Genomic DNA, 24,668 nt, shown 5'->3' on the forward strand with positions numbered 1-24,668 from the left:
GCTAGCAGGAAGCATAACTACCAAGCCAGATCTAGTCATCAACTGACATTCACAAAATATGCACCTCCTGTAAAACGGCTGCTCGACAGTGATCGGAAGTGGGAACAGTGACCAATACTTTTCACCCTAAAGCAGGGATCCTGAGAAACAAGTGTAGTGTGCATTAGCTGAGTTCAATTAACACAGCACAAACGAACCAAACCTAGGGCCTTCTGGTCTATATAACTACTCAGCAATGAAATTCTACTTCACTCAGTTAAACAAAAGATTAGAGGAACCACACACATTTTTACAAATGTTAACTGGTTATTAAAGTTAGTATATTATTCAGCACATCAATTGCTCAAGTGTAGCCACAATAAATGTGCTATTACAAACCTTTGTCAATTAGTGAAATTTTGCTAATTGGATAATTATTGAAAGAATTTTCTTCAACTTTTCCTTTACACTGCAGTTAGTATTATGTAAACATGAAATACACAGAAACCAGTAAATTCAATGGCCAACTGCAAAATAGAACCTGGTAATGCCTTGTACTACTTACTAAAGGGCATTTAAGGACATAATGAGTCCAGTCAGCTGTCACTGGTATAAAATACTATTACATTTTTGCTTGGAGTTGTATCTAATCTCAACATTCAATTGCTATTTATAAACCAAAAGTTGATTATGACATTATCTGACTCCAACTGGATTTTGGACTTCAATCATATCTGTGGACAAGGGTCTACTTGTTAGTTCCTTAGTCTTTCAAGATAGATGAAAAATTATTTTTGTATTCAAAAAGCACGTTAAAACAGAAGGGGTATTATGATGCATCTATGGTCAGCTCTGCATAATTTGCCTTCAGCAGAAAATTCAGGAAATAATTAGTCTCAGATTGGGAGACTGAACAGTTATCCCTCTGTCCGTCCATTCTTACATTCCATTTCCACTGTACATGGTAACAGTACACCCAGTAGACAACTCACCATTGCCTTTCACAGACTATTAAAAAAAAGTGTTTAAAACAAACACCACAATCACATGCAATCCATTCCCCCACAATCCAGTAATACCATAAATTTTAACTGAATCCAATGGAGTACTTGAAATGGAGCTGCTCATTTTGCAACAAATTAAGAATTCCTCAAATCAACATCAGCAAAAAGACAACAATAAAGTTCTATAGAGCTATTCCAGTTACTGAAAACAACATGTTAACTTCCTACAAAAGTGAGCGAACGATGGTATCCTGATCTTTATCAGATTGTCGCTGTCACATTCAGCTTTGGAACTGGGCTAGGGGAAAGGGTTAAGTCTGTTGTTTTAATACAGAACAAAAATAAGTTCTTATGGGAAACCATTTGGCTCATCCTTTCATAGAAACTTATGATTTCCCATGAGCATCACACAACCTCACAATGAGCTTTTGCTCCACCACCCTATCAAGTGATGATCACACTTTGCATAAAGACATGTAACTACCATCTGTCCTGAAGTTGTCAAATCACTCCTACGATCTCAAAGCTTTGGATTATAAACCCATCAACCTTGGAATTTTATGGCAATGAAAATGGCTATGATTCCCCCAGTTCCTGGATTGCAAATCCTACTCTTGACCAACCCATTCTCTCCTCTGTTTAGGCGAGTTCAGGGGATCTTCCTGACCAGGTGAATCTGATGAAAGGCCCTTGAAACATTAAATTACCTTTTTCATTTGGATGCAGACTCATACTGAACATTTCCATTTTTAACAAAATTTAAATGCACTCATTTATAAAAGAATAAAGCAGACTAATACATTTAGGATCACCTTAACTGCATACTTGTTCTTGTTTATATAAAAGGGTGATGACCTCAAGAAGGTGTACTGTATTAAAACATTATGTTACACAATACTGGTAATTGTTACCCACTATTTACAAGGCACACCATAACCTCAAAAGCTTCCACCTTGTACTGTTCACTGGGCAATTATTGATGTAACTGGCACTCTGCCATTAAGGGTCAACAGCTTTGTCAACAAGCACCTTGGAGACTATGAAAATACCTGCAAAAGCCAGGCAACCTCGATTGTAATACAATTCAGGAGGCAAGATAAGAAGCGGTAACTGCATATAAGCTAATCATAATTATGGTTCAATTAATGGCGCTATATACAGCGCAGAAACAGGCCCTTCAGCCCATTATCTGTGCCGCCCATCAAGCACTTATCTATTCTAATCCCATTTTCCAGCACTTGGCCCATAGCCTTGTATGCTATGGCGTTTCAAGTGCTCATCTAAATACTTCTTAAATGTTGAGGGTTCCTGCCTCTACCACCCCTTCAGGCAGTGTGTTCCAGATTCCAACCAACCTCGGTGAAAAAATTTTTCCTCTAATCCCCTCTAAACCTCCTGCCCCTTACCTTAAATCTATGCCCCTTGGTTATTGATCCCTCTGCTAAGCAAAAAAGTTTCTTCCTATCAATGCCCCTCAATTTTGTATGCATCAGGTCCTCCCTCAGCCTTCTCTGCTCTAAGGAAAACAACCCTAGCCTATCCACTCTCTTCATAGCTGAAATGCTCCAGCCCAGGCAACATCATGGTGAATCTCCTCTGCACCCCCTCCAGTTCAATCACATCCTTCCTATAATGTGGTGCCCAGAACTGTACACAGTACTCCAGCTGTGGCCTAACTAGCGTTTTATACAGCTCCATCATAACCTCCCTGCTCTTATATTCTATGCCTCGGCTGATAAAGGCAAGTATCCCATATGCCTTCCTAACCACCTTATCTACCTGTGCTGCTGCCTTCAGTGATCTATGGACAAGTACATCAAGGTCCCTCTGACCCTCTGTACTTCCTAGGGTCCTACCATCTATTGTATATTCCCTTGCCTTGTTAGTCCTCCCAAAATACATCACCTCACACTTCTCAGGATTAAATTCCATTTGCCACTGCTCCACCCATCTTACCAGCACATCTATATTGTCCTGTAATCTAAGGCTTTCCTCCTCACTATTTACTGCACCATCAATTTTTGCATCATCTGCAAACTGACTGATCATACCTCCTATATTGACATTTAAAATTAATGTACACTACAAACAGTGAGGGTCCCAGCACCGATCCCTGCAGTGCACCACTGGTCACAGGCTTCCACTCGCAAAGACAACACTCGACCACCACTCTGCCTCCTGCCACTAAGCCAATTTTGGATCCAATTTACCAAATTGCCCTGGATCCCATGGGGTCTGACCCTCCTTGACCAATCTCCCATGCGGGACCTTATCAAAAGCCTTACTGAAGTCCATGTAGACTATCAACTGCCGCACCCTCATCTACACATCTAGTCACCTCCTCGAAAAATTCAATCAAGTTTGTTAGACACGATCTCCCCCTGACACAGCCATATTGACTATCCCTGACTAATCCTGTCCCTCAGAATTTTTTCCAAATAATTTCCCTACTACTGAGGTTAGACTCACTGGCCTGTAATTATCTGGCTTATCCCTGCTACCCTTCTTGAATAATGGTACCACATTCGCTGTCCTCCAGTACCTCTTCTGTGGCCAGAGAGGATTTGAAAATTTGTGTTAGAGACCCTGCTATCTCCTCCCTTGCCTCACATAACAGCCTGGGATACATCTCATCTGGGCCTGGGAATTTATCCACTTTTCAGCCTGCTAAAACAGCTAATACTTCCTTCCTTTCATGCTAATTTGTTCAAGTATATCACAATCCCCCTCTCTGATCTTTACACCTACATCATCCTTCTCCATGGTGAACACAGATGAAAAATCATTTAAAACCTCACCTATGTCCTCCAGCTCCACACCAGAATGCCACTCTGGTCCTTAATGGGCCCTACTCTTTCCCTGGTTGCCCTCAATATGCTTATAAAATGCCTTTGTTTACCCAATGTTTTTTTCATGTCCCCTCTGCGCTCTCCTAATTACTTTTTTTTTTTAAGTACCCCCCTACACTTTCTATACTCCTGTAGGGCCTGCACTGTTTTCAGCACTTTGAATCTGCCAGAAGCCTCCTTTTTTTCCCCCCTCCTTATCCAATCCTTTATATCCCTTGACATCCAGGGTTCCCTGGACTTGTTGGTCCTACCCTTCACCTTAATGGGAACATGTTGGCTCTGAACTCTCACTATTTCCTTTTTGAATGACTCCCACTGGTCTGATGCAGACTTTCCTACAAGTAGCTGCTCCCAATCCACTTTGGCCAGATCCTGTTTTATCATATTGAAATCGGCCTTCCCCAATTCAGTATTTTTATTTGCAGTGCCTCTTTGTCCTTTTCCATAACTATCGTAAATCTTCGAGTTATGGGGCTGAATTTTACCTTGGCGGACGGGAATTCGCCACGAACCTTCACGTTGGTGGTGAAGCCGCTTCCGCCTAGCCTGGGGATCCATCCCGTATTTTACGGGTCCCCAGGCTTTAATTGTCCTGAGGCGGGACTTCCACCCACTTGAGGGAGGAAGTCCCGCCTCAGTGAGCTGCCGGCCAATCAGCGGGCCAGCAGCAACACTGGGAGCGGTGGCCACTGTTGGGACTGCAGCCCACGCAACGGACCCTGCAGAGTGAGCGAGTTGGGTATGCCTCACTAGGGGGAAATCGGTCCTTCCTTGGTGAGGCTGGAGTGGTAGTTTGGGGGTTGGGGGGGGGAAAAGGGGCGCATCTAGAGTCCTGGGGATGGGTTGGGAGACGGGGGCGGCTCTCAATCGGGCACCCTGTGCTTAAGTGGCCACTTACGGGCCTTGATTGGCCTCGGGTGGGTGGGCAGGCCATTCCACCCCCCCCCCCCTCCCCCAACCGACCGTAAAGTCAATTGGAGGCAGGAGTGGGGCGGGTAGGCCTCCCGCTCAATTTTATGCCACCTCCATGCCACCAACTGACCCGCTGGGGCAGTGTAAAATTCAGCCCATGGTCACTATCCCCAAAATGCTCCCCCACTGATACTTCTACCACTTGTCCTGCTTCATTCCCCAGGATTAGGTCCAGTACCACCCCTTTTCTTGTAGGACTTTCTACTTGCTGGCTCAAAAAGCTCTCCTATATGCTACATCACCACGTTTTACATGGTTAGACCTTCAAAATGAAGGATCTGATTACACATATACAGTCTTTGTTCTAGTGAAACATCTAGAACCAGCAACAGGAATTGATTCAAATTTTGCTTGTTTAATCCCAGAACTGCAAAACTGGAATTTTAGATGACTCTTCCTCCTGTAAACTTAGAAATACCAATCCTGAAAACCAACAGGGAATAAAAAAACTCAACAAAAGCTGATGCCTCAATAACAGTCCAAAATACAATAACACACAGCAGTGACAAAAACGAAGCCATTTTGCCCATAATGTATATGTTGGCTTTTCTGTGCTTTGTTACACATGGGGTTAAAACCATGCCCATCTTCAGCCAGACGTGCCAAGTGGACGATCCATCTCTGCCTCCAGCATCACAAATGCCAGTTTCCAGCCGATTCAATTTACTCCACGTAATATCAAAAAATAGCTGAAGGCACTGGATACAGCAAATGCTACGACCAACGTTCAAGCTGTAGTGCTAAAGATTTGTGCTTCAGAACTAGCCATGCCCAGAGCCAAACTGTTCTAGTACTGCTACAACACTGGCATCTACCCAATAATGTGGAAAATTACCTAGATATTCCTGTCCACAAAAAACAGGAAAATCCAATCTGACCAATTACAGCCCCATCAGTCGGCATTCAATCATTAGCAAAGTGATGGATGATATTGTCGATAGTGCTATCAAACAGCACTTCCTCAGCAATAATCTGTTTGCTGATGCTCATTTTTGGTTCTGCAAGCACCACTCGGCTCCAAACTTCATTACAACCTTGGTCCAAACATGAACAAACTGAACAAACAGCTGAATTCTAAAGAGGTTAAAGTGTCCTTCCTTGACATCGAGGCAGGATCTGTCAGTCTGGCACCAAGGTGCTCTAACAAAATGGAGATCAATTGATTTATTTTTTTTGGGGGGGGGGGGGGGGGGGGGGAAAAAGAGAGGGGGAGGGGAAAGAGAAAGCTCTGCTCTGGCTGGAGTCATAGCTAGCACAAAAAAAAAGAGAATAGTTGTGGGAGGCCAATCCTCTCAGCCCCAGTAGTTCCTCAGGGCAGGGTCCTAGGCCAAACCATCTTCAGCTGCTTCATCAATGACCTTCCCTCCATCATAAGGTCAGGATGTTCACTGATGATTGCAGTGTTCAGTTTTGTTTACAACTCCTCCCCATGAAGCAGTCCATGCCTTCATGCAGCAAGACCTGGACAACATAGACTTGGGCTGATAAGTGGCAAGTAACATTCACACCACACATGTGGCGATCAATGACCATGTCCAAGAGAGAATCTAACAAGCTCCATTTGACATTCAACAGTATTAACCATTGTTGAATCCCCAACCAACATCCTGGAGGGTAAACCCTTGATCAGAAAGACAAATACTGTGGCTACAAGAGCAGGTCAGAGGCTGGGAATTCTGCCGCAAGTAACTCCCCAGGCCCGTCCACCATCTACAAGGCTCAACTCAGGAGTGTGACAAAATACTTGCCTGGACGAGTGCAACTCCAAATGACATTCAAGAAGCTTGACACCAACCAGAAACCGCTTGATTGGCACCCCATCCACCTCTGGCATACTGTAGCAGGAGTGTGCACCATCTACAAGGTTCCTTCAACACCTTGCAAACCCACAACTTCTACCATCTAGGAGGTCAAAAGCAGCAGGTGCATGGGAACACCACCACCTGAAAAGTTTCCCTCCAAGCCACACACCATCCTGACTTGGAAATATAATCACTAGTCAAAATCTCAGAACTCCCTCCTTAACTGTACTATGGGTGTACCTACATCACATGGACTTCAGCGGTTCAAGAAGGTGGCTCACCATCACCTTCTCAAGGGCAGTTAATGATGGGCAATAAATGCTGGCCTTGCCAACAACACCCACATCCCATTAACAAGTAAAAAATTCAAAATAATGGCCCAGCTTGTTTTCAGAACAAAGCTCCAGAATATATAATGGTATCTGACCAGGAAGTCAAGGCACTGAATTCAGATATGTATCAGTGGGTTTTATTTATCTATGTGCTTGACAGGCAGCTGAGTCAAGAGCCATTTAAAATCTTGTTAATCCTAGTTCCTCAGTCTATCTTGTTCAAATTCAATTCTCTGTCTAAAATCAAATAGGCCAGTGACACTCTGGACAGACAAAAATGGTTAATACTCAGGAACTTTATGTCTCATCCAGCTTTCAACTGGCATTGTTACTTTTCTTACCTTCCGAGCAGGCATTAGTTAAGCCTGTATTTACTACAAATTGACACATCTTTTTACTGGTTAATAAACCTGTTGGGCTGATTATAGCCCAAACAACTGTACAGTGAAGTACTTATTCTGTCACATTCCAAACTCAAAAAGATCATAAGGACATCAGATACAAGCAATAGCCAAAATACTGTAATGAAGTTTTGTTTTTAAACTCAAGCCCTGGTTTGTGAACAATTCTGTAGATGTTGGATATGCAAAAGGTACAAAATGAGTCACAGACTGAGTGCTTGCCTACAGGATCTGTTCAAGACAGTAAACCTGGAAATGTCTAACAATGGATTTTTCATTGCTCAAGTTGTCGGTATACCCAATATTCATTAACATGTGTTGAAGGAAGGAGAAAACAAAAAAGTAGACAAAAAGGGGAATACAAACATTGAAGGTATAAAGTTTATTTTCTGTTCAGGGATAAAGGAAGTGAAAAATAGCTCTGGCAGGCATATCCCCTACCATAAACATTAGTGTTTTGGTGTACTCTGATACACTTTCCCTCATGAAAGCAATGGACTATTGATTTCCCTTCCTCCACATGGAAGTCCCATCCAAATTCTCTTGAGCAGGCATGTTATGAATTAAATATTCCAACAAAAATATAAATTAAAATAAAATTAAGTCAATCTATTACATTGTTTTGTTTTAAAAATTGTGAATCTGAAGAGCACTTTAAAATATGTATATTGCTCTTTCAAAATAAAAGCACAAATTCAAGGTGAACATTTTTCACAGTTTGTGTTCCCAATATGCCTTTTGAAACTCCTCTGTTTTCTTAAAAGACTGGCTAGCCAAAATAATAAAAATTGTATTACTTGCATAGTATACAAATATTTGGCCCATGACCACTCTTTGCATGCCAAGAACCATACTGCCAGCACATAGTGAAGGCAAGCCAGCTGCACACAGATCTTCTGATCTGTGCTACTTCCAAAGATGAATATGGAGAAAGATGCTGCTCCAAGATAACAAAAAAAAATGCAAATAAAGTGAAAAGGGAGAGTTTGGAAAACACAGGAAATACCAATGGCTATGACCCATCCTAAGAATAGAAATTATGTATGACAGGTGCAGAAGCACTGAGCCAATAGGTTCATAGAGAAACCTTGGAGGAGCACAGAAAGTTCCAATCCACGATGTATTTCAGCAAGACTGAAATATTTCAACCAACTGGGTTGAAACATGAATAGCTGGCATGACTACAATCTTCATATTTTTAAAACCCATGCTAGAGGTCACCTCATTACTGATGTGATGATTTATCTTGTCTTCTCTTTTCAGTCCAGGTAAGATTTCACAAACCTTGACCTTTGCCTCAGATTCCCAAAACAGTTAATGGCATGTGTCTGACGTACCATAAGTACAAAACTCACACTTCATTTTTAAATTTTGGAGCACGTGGCTAGATCACACTTTGACAGCACCCAGCTACCTCGAAAAGACAGACACTATTGCACATCACACACTTATAATGCAACAAGTATAGTGAGCATTTAATGCCACAATTACAGCAGCTTCAGTGAGAACACTAAAGCTGCTCTTCCCACATCACCCCATCCCCCACCAGCTGTACCCTCCCCTCCCCCAACAAAAAATAGAAACTGAACATTGCAGAGCTGCACAAAAATGGAAAATTAAAAAGCAAAATATATCAAACAGATTATATTGCAATCTGGCGTCATACTTAGCATTTGAAACAATTTTCCCTTGCATCCCTTGATTGCATCCTGATGACAAGCCACACCCATATGTCTGGTGGTGAAATGAATAGTAAATCCAACGGTTGACGTGGGATAAAAGTAACACTGGGACTCAAATCAGTTAAACATTAATTTAATTTATCTAACTTTCCACTCACCCAAATTTTTACCCTTTCTTTGCCTCCTCTCTGCACAACACCAACACCAATTTCATGCTTACAGGCTTCTGGAACTATGCCCACCACCCAGCAGGTTCCCATGACTTGAGTTTTCTTCCTCCTCCAATGCCTAGGCATGCTAAAGAAAACTCTCTCACTTGAGATCAACTAACTCAGTACAGGCCAGGGATTGAACATTGTTTGCATGCCTCAAAACCACATCTGCTGTGCATTTAGTCAGTAGGTCAGCTACAGAGTATCAGGCCTTTTAAAACATGAATACAGTTATGGCAATTTTTGCATGAATTTCTCCAAATAAAGCAAGGAGGCCAGGGGTTATAAATGTGCACCAAAAAAAGTAAATAAGTTAAAAATTCGAGAAGCAAATGGCATAGAAGTAGTTGGTATTTAATGACCTTGGCAGTTAAAAATCAGTACTTTGTATCTGGCTTTTCATTTTCTCATTATACCCATGCTTTATAAATAGCACAAGTATCTATGCAACACTGTCAAATGCTGCGTTAAGGAACCCTAGCAAAATTGAAGTCAATGGGAATAAGGGAGAAAATTCTCCACTGGTTAGTTATACCTAGCACAAAGTAAAATGGTTGTGATTGTTGGATGCCAATCGCCTCAGCCCCAGGACATCACTGCAGGAGTTCCTCAGGGTAGTGTCCCAGGCCCAACATCTTCTGCTGCTTCATTAATGACCTTTCTTCCAACAGAAGTGGGATTCAATGACGAGTGCAGGAGATCATGCCAAAAGCAGCATCAGGCATAAAATGAGCTGTCAACTTGGTGAAACTACAACACAGGACTACATGCATGCCGAACCATGGAAAAAGCATACTACAGACAACTAAGCAATCCCACAAAACATAGGAGCAGGAGGAGGCCATTCAGCCCTTTGAGCCTGCTCCACCATTGTAGATCGTGGCTGATCAACTACTTCAACCAACAGATCAGATCAAAGCTCTGCAGTCCTGCCACATCGAGTCGTGAATGGTGGTGGACAATTAAACAGCTAACCGGGGGAGGAGGCTCCACAAACATCTCCATCCTCAATGATGGGGGAAGCCCACATCAATGCAAAAGACAAGGCTGTAGGATTTGCAAGCATCTTCAGCCTGATGTGCCAAGTGGATGATACATCTCAGCCTCCTCCTGAGGTCTCCAACATTAGCTTCCAGTCTTCAGCTAATTCAATTCACTGCACATGATCACAAAAAACAGCTGAATGCACTGGATACAGCAAAGGATATGGTCCCAGAAAACAGTCCAGCTATGGTACTCAAGACGTGCACTCCAGAACTGATGAGATTATTGGCCTGAAACTAACTTTTTCTCTCTCCACGGTTGCTGCCTGACCTGAGTGTTTCCAGCATTTTCTGTTTTTATATTAAAGAGAATCTAACCATCTCCCCTCAACATTCAATAGCATTACCCTCACCAAATCCCCCACCATCAATATCCTGGGGTTATCATTAACCAGAAAACTTAACTGGACCAGCCATATCAGTATTGTGGCTACAAGAGGTCAGGGACTGGGAATTCTGCAGCAAGTAATTCACCTTCTGACTCCCCAAAGCCTGTCCATTATCTACAAGGCACAGATCAGGAGTGTAATGGACTACTCTCCACTTGCCTGGATGGGTGCAACTCCAACAACACTCAAGCAGTTCAACACCAGCCAGGACAAAGTAATCTGTTTGATCAGCACCCCGTTCACCACCTTTAACATTCACTCCCTCCTCCATCAGCACACAGTGGCAGCAGGCTGAACCGTCTACAAGATGCACTGCAGCAACTTGCCAAGGCTCCTTTGACAGCACATTCCAAACCCATGACAACTACTACCCAGAAGGACAAGGGCAGTAGGTGCATGGGAACATCAGTGCCTGCAAGTTCCAAGTGACACACGATCCTGACTTGGAACTATACTGCCATTCCTTCAATATCGCTGGATCAAAATCCTGGCACTCCCTCCTGAACAGCACCATGGGTGTATCTACACCACATGGACTGCAACAATTCAAGGCGGCAACTCACCACCACCTTCTGAAGGGCAATAAATGCTGGCCTTGCCAGTGATGTTCAAAGCCCATGAACAAAAGAAAACGTCCAAATACAGTTTTTCATACATACCATCAAATGTATGAGTGGCATTTCCATTTTTAAAAAAGCCAATAAAAACTGTACTTTGATCTCAAACTATTTGACTACTGGTCAGTTGTAAAGAAAATTAACAGTATTTGCATTGTGAACCACTCAGGAGATTTAAAACCGAATTCAACAGAAAAAAAGTGCTGTACCATATTCTATAGATAATGTGCTGTATAATGTTCTAAGCACCAATGCTTTTACAAGTCACCAACTCACAGGATCGAAATAGAGCGTACTGCATTTTCATACTTGGACCCTTCCTTTGAAATACTAATTCTAGGCAAGAAAAAAAAGTCACATATAGAATCTGTTTGGATTGTCAAACAAAAAACAACACACATTATGCACACAGTGGTATTGCAATAAATCTGGCCAAAAGATATTTCAAAATCTAAGCAAACAAACTGGATCCAAGCATAAAATCTCATTCACTTATTCACACATCTTGCTGCAAAACACTCCTAACCAAGCATAAAATCTCTCTCATACCTCATCGCTTCCCATTTAGTCTAATTATATTCTCCACAGTTTTAACTCAGTGCAAATGCTCCCCTTGCTGACAATGTATTCTATGCAAACCTGACCAAATAAATTGGATTATTAATAATCTGTTAAATTTACTGTTTTGCAGTTCATAACCCCTGTGCAAAGGCTAATTTGTGAACGATCACACAGCAAACACTTCAAGAGATTGGATTCCAATTAGCTCCTAGCTATTTAACATCTTTGCCATTTGGCAAAGTAAAGCACTAGGAAGGTACGAACAAAATATTTATTATGCTGCATGGTCTGCATTTTTTTTTATAAAAAGGCTAGTAAACACAGGAGAAACACACTTACTATAATAAGCAGAAAGCAGTTACATTTTCTCAGTTAACCCCTTCCTTTGAGCTGCATGTGATACAGCAACAAAATATTGCATGTCATTTCAACAGACCTGGAAAGAGGGTTCAGAAAGGTAGGGCGAAGACAACTTGCACTTATGCAGCACTTTCCACAGAAGAAAATTTCCCAAACCTTTCACAGAAAATCAGAAGACAAATGGAAGGAGAAAAGTTAGATGACCAAGGTTACGGTCAAAAATTATGGTTTTGAAAAGGCTTTTGGTGGGAGACAGCAATGGAGAATTTCAAAATGCAGGTACAGTGTGAAATAATTCTCTAACAAAAGTTGAAGGTGGGGTGGTCAAAAAGAGGAGATGCACATCAAAGTAGGCTTACAACGGAGGATACATGCTGGAATGCATATAGGGTTGGGAAAGACCGCAGAGGTAGACATAAGAAATAGGCGAAGGGAGTAGGCCATTCGACTCCTCAAGCCTGCTCCGCCAGTAAGATCATGGCTGATCTGATTGTGGCCTTAATTGCCAGTTCCCCATAACCCTCATCCTTCAAAAATCTGTAATTCAGCCTTGAATATATTCAATGACACAGCCTCCATTGCTCTCTGGGTAAGAGAATTCCAAATATTAATAACCCTCAGGAGAAGAAATTGCTCATCACCATCTTAAATGGGGAACCCCTTATTTTTAAATTGTGCTCTAGTTCTAGATTCCCCCACGAGAGGAAACATCCTCTCAGCATCTACCCTTTCAAGCCCCCTCAGAATCTTGTGTTTCAAGAAGATCACCTCTCATTCTTCTAAACTCCAACACGTATAAGCCTAACCTTTCCTCACAAGACAACCCTTCATCCCAGGAATCAGCCTGGTGAACCTTCTCTGAACTGCCTCCAATGTAAGTATATCCCTCCTTAAATAAGGAGACCAAAACTGCTCTAAGTACTCTAGGTATGGTCTCACCAATGCCCTGTACAGTTGTAGCAAGACTGACTTTTATACTCCATCCCCCTTACAATGAAGGCTAACATTCCATTTGCCTTCCTAATGCTGTACCTGCATGCTAACTTTTCTGATTCATTTACAAGGGCACCCAGATCCCTCTGTACCACAGCATTCTGTAGTTTCTCTACATTTAAATAAATATCCTGCTTTTCTATTCTTTTCATCAAAGTGAACCTCACATTTTCTCACATTATACTTCATCTTCCATATTTTTGCCCAGTCATTTAACCGATCTATATCTCTTTGCAGACTGCGTACTCTTCACAACTTGCTTTCCTACCTATCTTTGTATCAGCAGCAAATTTGGCTACAATGCAGTCGGGCCCTTCATCCAAGTCATTAATATAGATTGTAAATAGTTGAGGCCCCAGCACCAATCCCTGTGGCACTCCACTAGTTACAGTTTGCCAACCTGAAAATGACCCATTTATCCTGACTCTGTTTCCTGTTAGTTAGCCAATCCTCAATCCATGCTAACATATTACCCCCAACAACATAAGCTCTTATCTTGTGTAGTACCCTTTTATGTAGCACCTTATCGAATGCTTTTTGGAAATCCAAATGCATTATATCTACTGGTTCCCCTTTATTCACACTGCTCATTACATCCTCAAAGAACTCTAATAAATTCTTTAAACATGATTTCCCTTTTATTAACTATGTCTGCTTGATTGCATTATGATTTTCTAATTGTCCTGCTACTACTTCCTTAATGGAGTCCAGCATTTTCCAATGACAGATGCTAGGCTAATTGGCCTATAGTTTCCTGTTTTCTACCACCCTCTTTTCTTGAATACGGACGTTTCATTTGCAGTTTTACAATGTGCTGGGGCTTTTCCAGAATCTAGTGAATTTTGGAAGATTACAACCAATGCATCCACAATCTCTGCATGCATTTCTTTTCAGATCCTAGGATGCAGGCCATCAGATCCAGGGAACTTGTCATCCTTTAGTCCCATTAGTTTTCCTAGTACCAGGTAGGGTGATGTGAGGACATGCATGGATTTGAAAATGAGGATGAGGACTCGACAACACAGTGGGGAAAGGACGCCAATCAAGCTCAAGCCAAAAGAGCCAGACAGAGCATAGGCGACAGCATAGATAGCAGAGCTCTGATAACAGAATCTAGCTGCTAAACTGTATACCGAGTTCCGTTTCAAATGACAGACATATTTATTCTCAGGGTCAATGTTTGAGCACTTAAAATATACCAGTTGGTTCATAAACTGTGCAATTAATATTGAGGTTGTTTAACAGGATGGGTGGAACACAATAACTACCACTTTTATTTGATTTGTCTGAAAACACAGCCTTAGCTCAATGTGCTTTAATAGCATCCTGAAGCAAAGAACATCTCTTCACATGGGTTTGCTTGAACTGGATATAATTTGGAAATATTAGAGTTGCTTATACACGTGAACAAGTTAATACCAAATGAAGAATTTTATGCAAAATTAGTTTGGCCAATATTAATCTAATTAAAAATACTAAAGCTACCATTTAGGGAGACCATAAGGTAGACTGAGAGTGGAAAGATAAGTGAGTATTTGGATGTTGAAGCTGAAACTGGGGAGAAAGGACATTTTATATTGAATCTACACAGTGCGCCATCTATTTCAAAACATTGGTGCCACCATTGAGTACCAAAAATTGTTCTGCACATAACGAATTAGAATATTTATATTTATCCTCAAATCTTTTGGAAATTTGTTTACACATAATTTCCATCTTGGATTATTCTTGTAGAGCAACTGTTGGCTAAGCCAAAAGGTCAGGGCTCTCAGTCCCTTCATCTACATACAGAAATATCTGGATATTCACTATTTATACCCTTCCTGATTTGTACACTGCAAAGTTTGGGCCCAACTTCTATGAAAAGGACCAATTCTAATTGCATTACCATCAGTTTAATCACTTGCCAATTCTACAGTTAAGAGAAACTAGACTATTTTATTTTCTAAACAAAAACAAATGCAGTAAATTTCAGTAATGACAAAGGAGTAAGGAAATAAATATACAAAAACTTGCATTTTAACTCCACAATCTGTTCATTGTAAAACAAGGAACAGAACACACAAATTGGTCCAGGTGGCCTGTTGCATTTTTTTTAAATGAATTGAAAATTCAGAAAAAAAACTATTTTCTCCCTGCCTGAACATGATAGGTAGAATTTTACAGGCCAGGACAATACTCCAATATATCAAGCAAGTGCCCATTCTTCAAACGTCAGTTAAGCTATCTGACCAGAAAACATTACAGGCAAATCCTACTGGGTCCTCAAATAGACACCACGATACCTGCATTGTCCATTTGAAGATGAGGGGAGGAGGCAGTCCCCAGATGCTGATATGCAGCTAGAACCTTGGCTGATATTGTTGCTCTTATGTCCAAGGCACCCACTCTTGCCCCGACTGCTATTAACTGGGATAAGACCAGTAACCAGATCGAGGAATTTCAGCATACCGGAGTGCACTTAACCAGGACGCAATCAGTTGAATCTAAGAAAACAGTTTTGAAAGTTTAAAACACCTTCAAAAAAAACAAAGGCGAGTAACTCATTTTATAACCAAAAACTACTCAAAAGGTAACTCCTTTAAATTGGACACTGCAAACTGAAGTAATTAGCAAGCCATTTTATCTGCATTTGCCAAATACGACAGCATGAAGGAAATCAAATTATAACGCATCATTTCATCGCAAACGTCACCACGATGAGAATTACTTGAGCTGTCCTACTGTTCTCCATTCCCAGTGCACAAGAATGGTGTCCTTTGAGGCTCGTATTTCGTTGACCAAAGTAGCAATTTGCAAAATTATGGTTATTTTAGAATATAGAAATGATTCAAACATTTAAAAAAAACAAGCTACCACAGCTGCCAAGGTCACTGTTAGACAGTGAAATTTTATAGGGATGAAAATGAGATTACAAACTCCTTGAATCAAATACCAGGAGGATTTCTTTTTCTTAGCTTTTGGATGCAAGTCACTTTATTTTCTAACATTTGACAGGTTGCTCACAAAACTACTGGAAACAGGATGTTTCAATTCCACACAGCGTGATTTAAAATCCATGTAAATCAGACGCAAACTGTACGCCAGGAATGGGTTTAATAGAAATTCAAACTGCTTCATATCCCCTCGAACCCAAGATTTTTCTGCTTAAATACGATACTTGCCACTTTCAGAAGTCCAAGTCCTTATAATCCTGTCACCTTCCTCAAAAAGCAATTGGACATGCTTATCATTGTTACTCACTCAAAGCCGAAGAACAACGCGCTGGTTCCCACGATGAGGAAGACGGTGAGGTAAAAAACTCCTTTCTGTCGAGCCATCATGATCCTGCCATCGCAACAGAACGTGTTTCTCCCAGGCAGCTTCTGCCATTTCCGTGTTGGCTTTTTCTCGCTCTTCATCGTTGTGTATTCCTTTCGGTAATTCTTTTCAATTAAATATATATTTAAAAACCTTTCAAATCTATTAATTTTTTTTTAAAAGTCTCAGAGCTCGCTGGCAGTGTGCAATGCAGCTGGCTGCTATCTGTCTTTGTTCCCCGGGTATGCAATGCTCTGTCCTCCCCAGTGCTCCTTACTGCTTCTGCCTGCTATCCTATGCTGATGGATATTCAGCGCTACCTCTCTGTCCGCTGCTCCATCTCTGGACAGCACCGCCGCTCACAGGAGACCCAGCCAAACCTCCGTCAGCCACGCCCTTTCCCAGCCCCGCTCTGCGCGTGTCCGCCCGCTCGCTCGCCAGCCAGTTGGTTGCCGTCGCCGCGCACGCACGGGGGCGCGCGCCTCCAGCTGTTCCGGCAGCTTGAAGTGACCCATTCATTCAGACCGTCCTTCCCCGAGATAACAGGGCTGTCACTGTGACCCGCTGCTCGGGATCGCCGCCTCTAAACAAGGGCAGATTCTGGAAAGCGGAGGGTGCAAATGACGGCCTGTATTTCCACATATTAACCTGCAGCGAAGGCCACTGGGGGTGGCATTTTCACTGACAGAATCAGCAAAAGTCCTACATCTATTGAAAACAGTGGCCCTTGCCCGTGATCACAATAGTTTGGCCCACAATTTGCTGTTTAAAAAAAGCTGTTATTTATGTGCAGTTGCTGCAGAAACTTCAGGCGAAAGCAGGTTTGTGATTTAACACGGAAATCCAAAATTTGCTGTCGATGCGCCTTTGTTAACTTTACGAAAACGGCATCTCAGTGTCCAATTCATCATTGAAATGCCTTGAATGGCGTGAAGTTGCTGTACTTGCGCAGTAAAGTTACAGCTGCTCTCGAGTGAGGCAAGACCTTGTTTTGGAGCCATATAAGGTTTGCATATATTTAATTAAGCCTAGATTAGCCATCAGAGATTCTATTAATAACGTGCTAATTGTTATCCACAATTAATGGACCACTAGTATTGAAAATTAACTAGAAGTATGGAGCCTTATTCAGATTTTAATTGTTGTGGACATTTTAAATGTGTAAAATTTAAAATTTAAGAAAATGTTTTACTTTGCCTCTTTTCACTGTCAATCCAATCTTTATTTCTCTTTCGGTATCTGATTTGCCATTGAATTTACCCACTTTAATTTACACTTCCTTTTCAGTCCTTGTACTATTTCACAATCCTTCAATCTGATTGATTAAAGAGATACACAGTTACCTACCTTGTCGACCCACGTTTCAGATACCAGGTTTCCCTCACTGTTTTTCAGCTCACGCTTCTAGCAACTTGTGGTACAAAATTTTGTTGAATTTAAACAAGCAAGTGAAAGTCCAGTTAACAGCAGACACCATTAGATTCACTGCTGCAGCGAATTATAGTCCAATATTTTTAACTCATATCACAATGGGACACAATAAGTGGAAAATGGGCATTTTTACGGAGCAGATTTTGTGGCTGATTTTCACTTGCTATGCCTGACGTTACCATGGTGGTAAGGAAATCAAAATCTGGTAAGTAACTTACCAACCGGTTAATACTGATGGTGTGGCAGCACCATTTTGAGAATGGTCTACTGTTGGGAGCCCAAAGCAACTGCCTGTGGCAGACAGTAGGTCCCATTTATCATGCAAACCTAGGAAGCTGATTGATAGTTTAGGTGTGCTATGCATGCTCAGACCAGTTCCAGGTGCAATGGAGTGGACGAAACCAAGCAAGTTTGAAATTATTTTTAATAAAAGCAAAATACTGCGGATGCTGGAAATCTGAAATAAAAACAAGAAACGCTGGAAATACTCAGCAGGTCTTGCAGCATTTGTTGGAGAGAGGAGCAGAGTTAACGTTTCAGGTCAGTGACCCTTCTTCAGAAATTATTTTTGTCGGGCCTGGAGGGGCAAGAGTGCTCCATATGCAGGAGCACTTATCTGGTTGTCCATTATTGGCCACCCTTAATCCAGCTAGCTGCATCAGGTCACTCAGTTGGCACACCACAGCTCATTGTCTTGATGAGGCCAGTGCCTCAAAATCAATTTCACATCTTCACTGCTAGGTATGGGAAGAACATCAACACAGCTTGTTATGCAATTTTCAATACCAGGATTACCACGCTTTCCGAAACTAATGAGGTTACAGTTTCCTGAGACCTTTAGCTTGCTGTTTGAGGTTGGAAGAACTCCAAAACACAACATGACTTGAATTTAATTCTACTATTCTCCATATAAAAAGATCCTGGTTTCTATCATGCTATGCAGAAAAGGCAAGTGATTATACATTTCGTATCTTAGACTAGTTGTTTTCCTCGAAATGACATTTCCATAGTCACAACAGCTCGGGAATCATCAGTCCCAGCAATATTTGATTACTTCAGACGATACTTATCCTTTTACCCCTCAATGTGTTAATTAATACAGCAACTCTGGGGAATAAAGCATTCTAACCTGAATTCTAGTTTAATCCGAATTGATGTTCAACACACATTCTCTAGTTATATATTTACAGTCCATTTTAAATAACTTGATCACATCTTAAGTTATCCATTTTTCTTAGCTTTTTAAAGATCAGGGATTATATGCCCTTTCAATGGCAAAAACAAGTTCAGCAGGTAGTCTTGTGTCATATGCAAGTCATTAGTAGTCAGCACAAATTATGAGCAATGATTCCACACAGTGGTTATGATGTTCCTAACACTTTGCAAGGGTACAAAATACTGTTAGAGCAATTTTAAAATAGAAAAATGGAAGTCTATGAGTAAAAACTTTTCTCTCTATTCTGGAACAAATATTTTATGATCATTGCTATCTTGCAGTGACTAAGTAAATTTAAGATGAGGAGTGAAAGGAGTAAGTTAACACTTGTCCACAAAAACACATGGCTCTCTAATTCCCATTTAGCCTATATGTGCATATAGTGAAAAAATTTTAATCAAGTCTACAGATTTTATACTTAAGCACATAATAATTGAATCCTAGCCCAAAAATATTACTAGCACTCTGACAACTCTAATAAATGGACAATGACTTATTAACTACTGTAAATCAGTGACTCTGATACATTTTTAAAATTTATTTAGAGATACAGCACTGAAACAGGCCCTTTGGCCCACCTAGTCTGTGCTGACCAACAACCACCCATTTATACTAATCCTACATTCCCTACCACCTACCGACACTAGGGGCAATTTACAATGGCCAATTTACCTATCAACCTGCAAGTCTTTGGCTGTGGGAGGAAGCTAGAGCACCCAGTAGAAACCTACACAGTCACAGGGAGAACTTGCAAACTGCACACAAGCAGTACCCAGAACTGAACCCAGGTTGCTGGAGCTGTGAGACTGCAGTGCTAACCACTGCGCCATCCTATTTTACATAGTATAAAATAGTATGGCCTGGAAATGTGGCTGCACAGCACCTGCTTCTTGGGCACTAAACAGCCTCCTAATCTGCCAGAACGGCAGGCAGAAGGTGCACACACATTATGAGCTAGTAGTGTATCTGCCGCCATATTAGTATAGGCAAAAAAATCAGTACCCAGTTCCCATGTCTATAACAGGCATTAGTGCCTTTGCATATGTAACAAAGGGCCAAACAATTGCTTGAACCCTCCTCTGCAGTATCAGTTTGCCCCGAGACAGCCAGGACTAACTGTATTTAGGAAAGCTAGGTCTACATTTAGCCTAACAGGTGGTCCATAAAGGGACATGCTACAGGCCCATAATTTCCCTCCTGGATTCCTGCAAGTTCTGTACTGAGTCACAGACAAGCTGTATATTCATGGAGTATCTTCAAATATGTCTCGGTACAATTGCCATGGTCTGTGCTTGATGGTCAGAGCTTATGGTCACATGTTACTTCATTAGCTGAGCTGCAAATGTACCTATCTTGGATGCCTCTTCTGGACCTCCTTCTAAAGAACCTGAAAATAAAGAGGGATGCTGAAATAGATATCCATAACTCCTGAGGAGTTACATAACTCCTACACAATGACAGTTCCCTGATGAAATGGACAAAGTTAATAGATGGGGTACAGCACAAGAAAGCTCAGAGTAAGGTCGATTTTGGAAACACAGGAAACAGCAAAAAAAACTGTGAAATTGGAGAGCCCCTACAGAGCAGATAATCTCAAAAGTGAAAAGAGGATGAAGCTAATTTGAACCACAGAACCATAGAAAAGTTACAGCACATAGGAGGCCATTCAGCCCATTGTGTCTGCGCCGGCTGAAAAAAATAGCCACCCAATCTAATCCCACTTTCCAGCACCCGGTCTGTAGCCTTGCAGGTTACAACACTTCAGGTACATGTCCAGGTACCTTTTAAATGCGTTGAGGGTTTCTGCCTCCACCACTGTTCCTATCAGTGAATTCCAGACACCCACCACACTCTGGGTGAAAAAGTTTTTCCTCATATCCCCTCTAATCCTTCTACCAATCACCTTATATCTGTGCTGTCTTGTAATTGACCTCTCCGCTGGGGGAAACGGGTCCTTCCTGTCTACTTAATCTAGGCCCCTCATACTTTTGTACACCTTAATTAAGTAACCCCTCAGCCTCCTCTGTTTTAAGGAAAACAACCCTAGCCGATCCAATCTTTCCTCATAGCTGCAACTTTCAAGCCCTGGCAACATTCTTGTAAATCTCCTCTGTACTGTCTCCAGAGCAATTATGTCCTTCCTGTGATGTGGTGACCAGACTGCACACAATACTCCAGCTGTGGCATTAGCCAACGTTTTATACAGTTCCAGCATTATATCCCTGCTTTTGTATTCTATACCGCAGCCAATAAAGGAAAGCATTCCATATGCCTACTTCACCACACTATCTACCTGCCCTGCCACCTTCAGGGACCTGTGGACAAGCACTCCAAGTTCTCTCGCTTCTTCTACCCCTCTCAATATTCTCCCATTTATTGTGTATTCCCTCGCTTTGTTTGCCCTCCCCAAATGCACTACATCACACTTCTCTAGATTGAATTCCATTTGCCACTTTTCCGCCCACTCAACCAAACCATTGATATCTTTCTGGTGTATATAACTATCAACTACATGGCCAATTTTTGTATCATCAGCAAATTTCCCAATCATGCCTCCCAGATTTAAGTCCAAATCATTCATGTATGTCACAAACAGCAAGGGTTCCAACACTGAGCCCTGTGGAACGCCACTGGAAACTGCTTTCCATTTGCAAAAACATCCATCAACTACTACCCTTTGGTTCCTGTCACTGAGCCAATTTAGGATCCAAACTGCCACATTCCCTGTATCCCGTGAGCTTTCATTTTACTGACCAGTCTGCCATGCGGGAACTTGTCAAATGCCTTACTAAAATAATTGTAGACCACATCCACTGCACTACCCTCATCAATCCTCCTTGTTACTTCCTCAAAAAACTCAGTCAAGTTAGTAAGACATGACCTTCCCTTAACAAATCCATGCTGACTATCCCTGATTAATCTGTTCCTTTCTACGTTGCAGTTTATCCTGTCCCTCAGAATTGATTCTAATAATTTACTCACCACCGGGATCAGACTGACCGGCCTATAATTATTTGGACTATCCCTTGCACCCTTTTTAAACAATGGTATAACGTTCGCAGACCTCCAATCCTCTGGCACCTCGCCCTTATCCAGTGAGGATTTGAAGATGATCCTCAGCGCATCCGTTATTTCCTCCCTGGCTTCCTTTAACAACCTGGGATGCAATCCATCCGGCCCTGGCAATGTATCCACTTTCAAGGATGTCAGACCCTCTAGTACTTCCTCTCTCATTATGCTTATCATATCTAATATTTCACACTCCTCCTCCTTTACTACTGTCATGCTAGGCCCCCACCTGCCAAGAATAAGGCACATTAATTTTGTCATGAACATTAATTTTAAACTCTTACTGGAGTTAGGAAAGGACTTGTTGAACAGATCAGCCATGGCTGGAAAAAACATTTGCATATTAACAGACAGTGTTTGGAAGGACAAAGCAGCCATTCCCTGACATTCAACCCACAATGGACTTTTGATCATCAGACTTTGAAGGTGGGGGTGCTCGCATTCCAGGTTGACTGCTAAGATGGCGAATACGCAAATGGGCATGGTCAAACCAGCTAGTCACATGACTAACCTGCTGGGCAACCTGAGTTTTTTGAATTTGTATAAACAGTTTGGGGAGAAAGCTGTTTGCTCCTGGACTGAGAAGATTTCTCTCCTGTCTGCTCCCATCTTTTTCTCACAAGCCTCTGAATCCACTGAAGACACATGAACCCCAAGAAAGAAAAGTCTCCTACAGCAAACAAGGTTTAAGAAGAATACTGGGCCCCAATGAAAAGCAAGATCTACCTACAATCAAGGACTTTACAGTGAGCTCGAAGAACCGTAACAACAACTCTTCAGATATTGCCTAAACCTTTCCACTTTATTTTTCTTCTGCTTTTTTCTGTCTCTATTTGCATGTGTGTATTGCGTATGCATGCTAGCGTGGGGCATGGCATGTATCTGTAGGCGATAGCCGAATTAGAGTTTAAGTTTAATAAATTTCAACTTTCCTTCTTTAAACCTAAGAAAGCCTGTTTGTGCTGGTTTCTTTGCCTTATAATTGGAAAGCGGTGAACAAGGATTCACCAAGGGGGAGCTAAAAACATTGTGTGTTTAAAATTAAACGCTGTTACAGTAAGACCAGGTGAAGGCTGAAAGGGAACCCTAGACCTCTTTCTCACCTGGTCGTAACACTACTATGTCTGCATCATCCCTCTCCTTTGTGAATTCAGAGACAAAAAATTCATTAAGAACCCTGCCCACATCTTCGGCATCCATGCATAACTTCCCTTCAACATCTCTGATAGGCCCTACCCTTTTCTTAGTTATCCTCTTGCTCTTAATGTACTGACAAAACATCTTTGCGTTTTGCTTGGATTTTACCTGCCAATAATTTTTCATGTCCTCTCTTTGGTTTTCTAATTTCCTTTTTTACTTCACCCCTGCACTTTCTATATTCCTCTAGGCTTTCTAAAGTATTAAGGTTTTTGTGATGGTCATAAGATTTCTTTTTCTGCTTTAACTTACCCTGCAAGCTTCTAGCTAACCAGGGGGCTCTAGATTTAGTCATACCACCCTTTATCTTTGTGGGGACATGCCTACACTGTGCCTGTAGAATCTTGCTTTTGAATGCCTCCCACTGGTTTGCCACTGATTTTCCTTCAAGTAGCTGCATTGAGAGAGAAGACTGAACACAGTCACCACGCCTCGCCTACGGTATTTGTTTTGTTTGAGCACTGAGACTCTGAAGCCCGTTCAGGTGCTCTGAACACATTATGAGACTATGACCTAATTACCAATGCTTTTGAGGCCTTGACGAAAATGGATTGATTTTTCCACAGTGTACTTCAATAGGTGGGATAGATTGTCAGCACCACAAGTGCTTCCAGATTGTATTATGAAGCACACATGCAGGTGATACTGAACTGACCTCAGATCCCAGTGTCTGATAAAACAAGTAACATCATTCAATGTGCATGGTCCTATGGGTGCAAAACATTGCAATTTTGACTCTTATGTAATGACACAGAGAACAAATGTCTTGAAGGGACAGTATTCCCTGTGGTTGACACTAAGATCTTCTTTGTATGTGGTGGCCAAAAAATGAAAAACAATTTATTTTTTTCCACCTTCCAAGAATATAGTCCCCAGTTATAATTGATGAACACAGCTTGATCAGTTCTCTGAGTTGAGCACAGTGAAGCCCAGGTAACCCTTTAAAGTCACTCAAATTAAGCTGCTAGCATGATTTCGTTTCCACAGTAGCACTGTTTCTGACTTTAACCTGTGACTTCAATCACAACTATTCATCACTCAGCATTTTACTCTTTGTCATACATTCTGTTCATAATCATGAATTAAGTGTAATTGAATTTGATTTCACACAGCTTAACGTGCTGCATACTTTTATTCTGACTCATGGTGGCGAGTATAAAGTAATGCAATTCCAGTCACTTATTGTACATTGTTTAGGACTGCAAGGCATCCTCTAACTTGTCATTTGCCTTGGGCCTCAGATGCAAACGTCAGTATGA

The 24,668-nt window shown here is 41.6% G+C and overlaps 1 protein-coding gene across 1 annotated transcript in view; it reads right to left on the reverse strand.

Annotated features, from left to right (window-relative positions):
- Positions 1-16,889, reverse strand: part of zdhhc9 (zinc finger DHHC-type palmitoyltransferase 9) — a 113,986-nt gene extending 97,097 nt beyond the window's left edge. Inside the window, exon 1 of the mRNA XM_068047565.1 lies at positions 16,440-16,889. Coding sequence (XP_067903666.1) covers positions 16,440-16,597 — 158 coding nt within the window. The 5' untranslated portion in view covers positions 16,598-16,889. The remainder of the gene's footprint in view (positions 1-16,439) is intronic.
- Between the last annotated feature and the right edge of the window lie 7,779 nt (positions 16,890-24,668).

Source organism: Heterodontus francisci, chromosome 15, assembly GCF_036365525.1.
Source record: "Heterodontus francisci isolate sHetFra1 chromosome 15, sHetFra1.hap1, whole genome shotgun sequence".
Classification (NCBI taxonomy): domain Eukaryota; kingdom Metazoa; phylum Chordata; class Chondrichthyes; order Heterodontiformes; family Heterodontidae; genus Heterodontus; species Heterodontus francisci.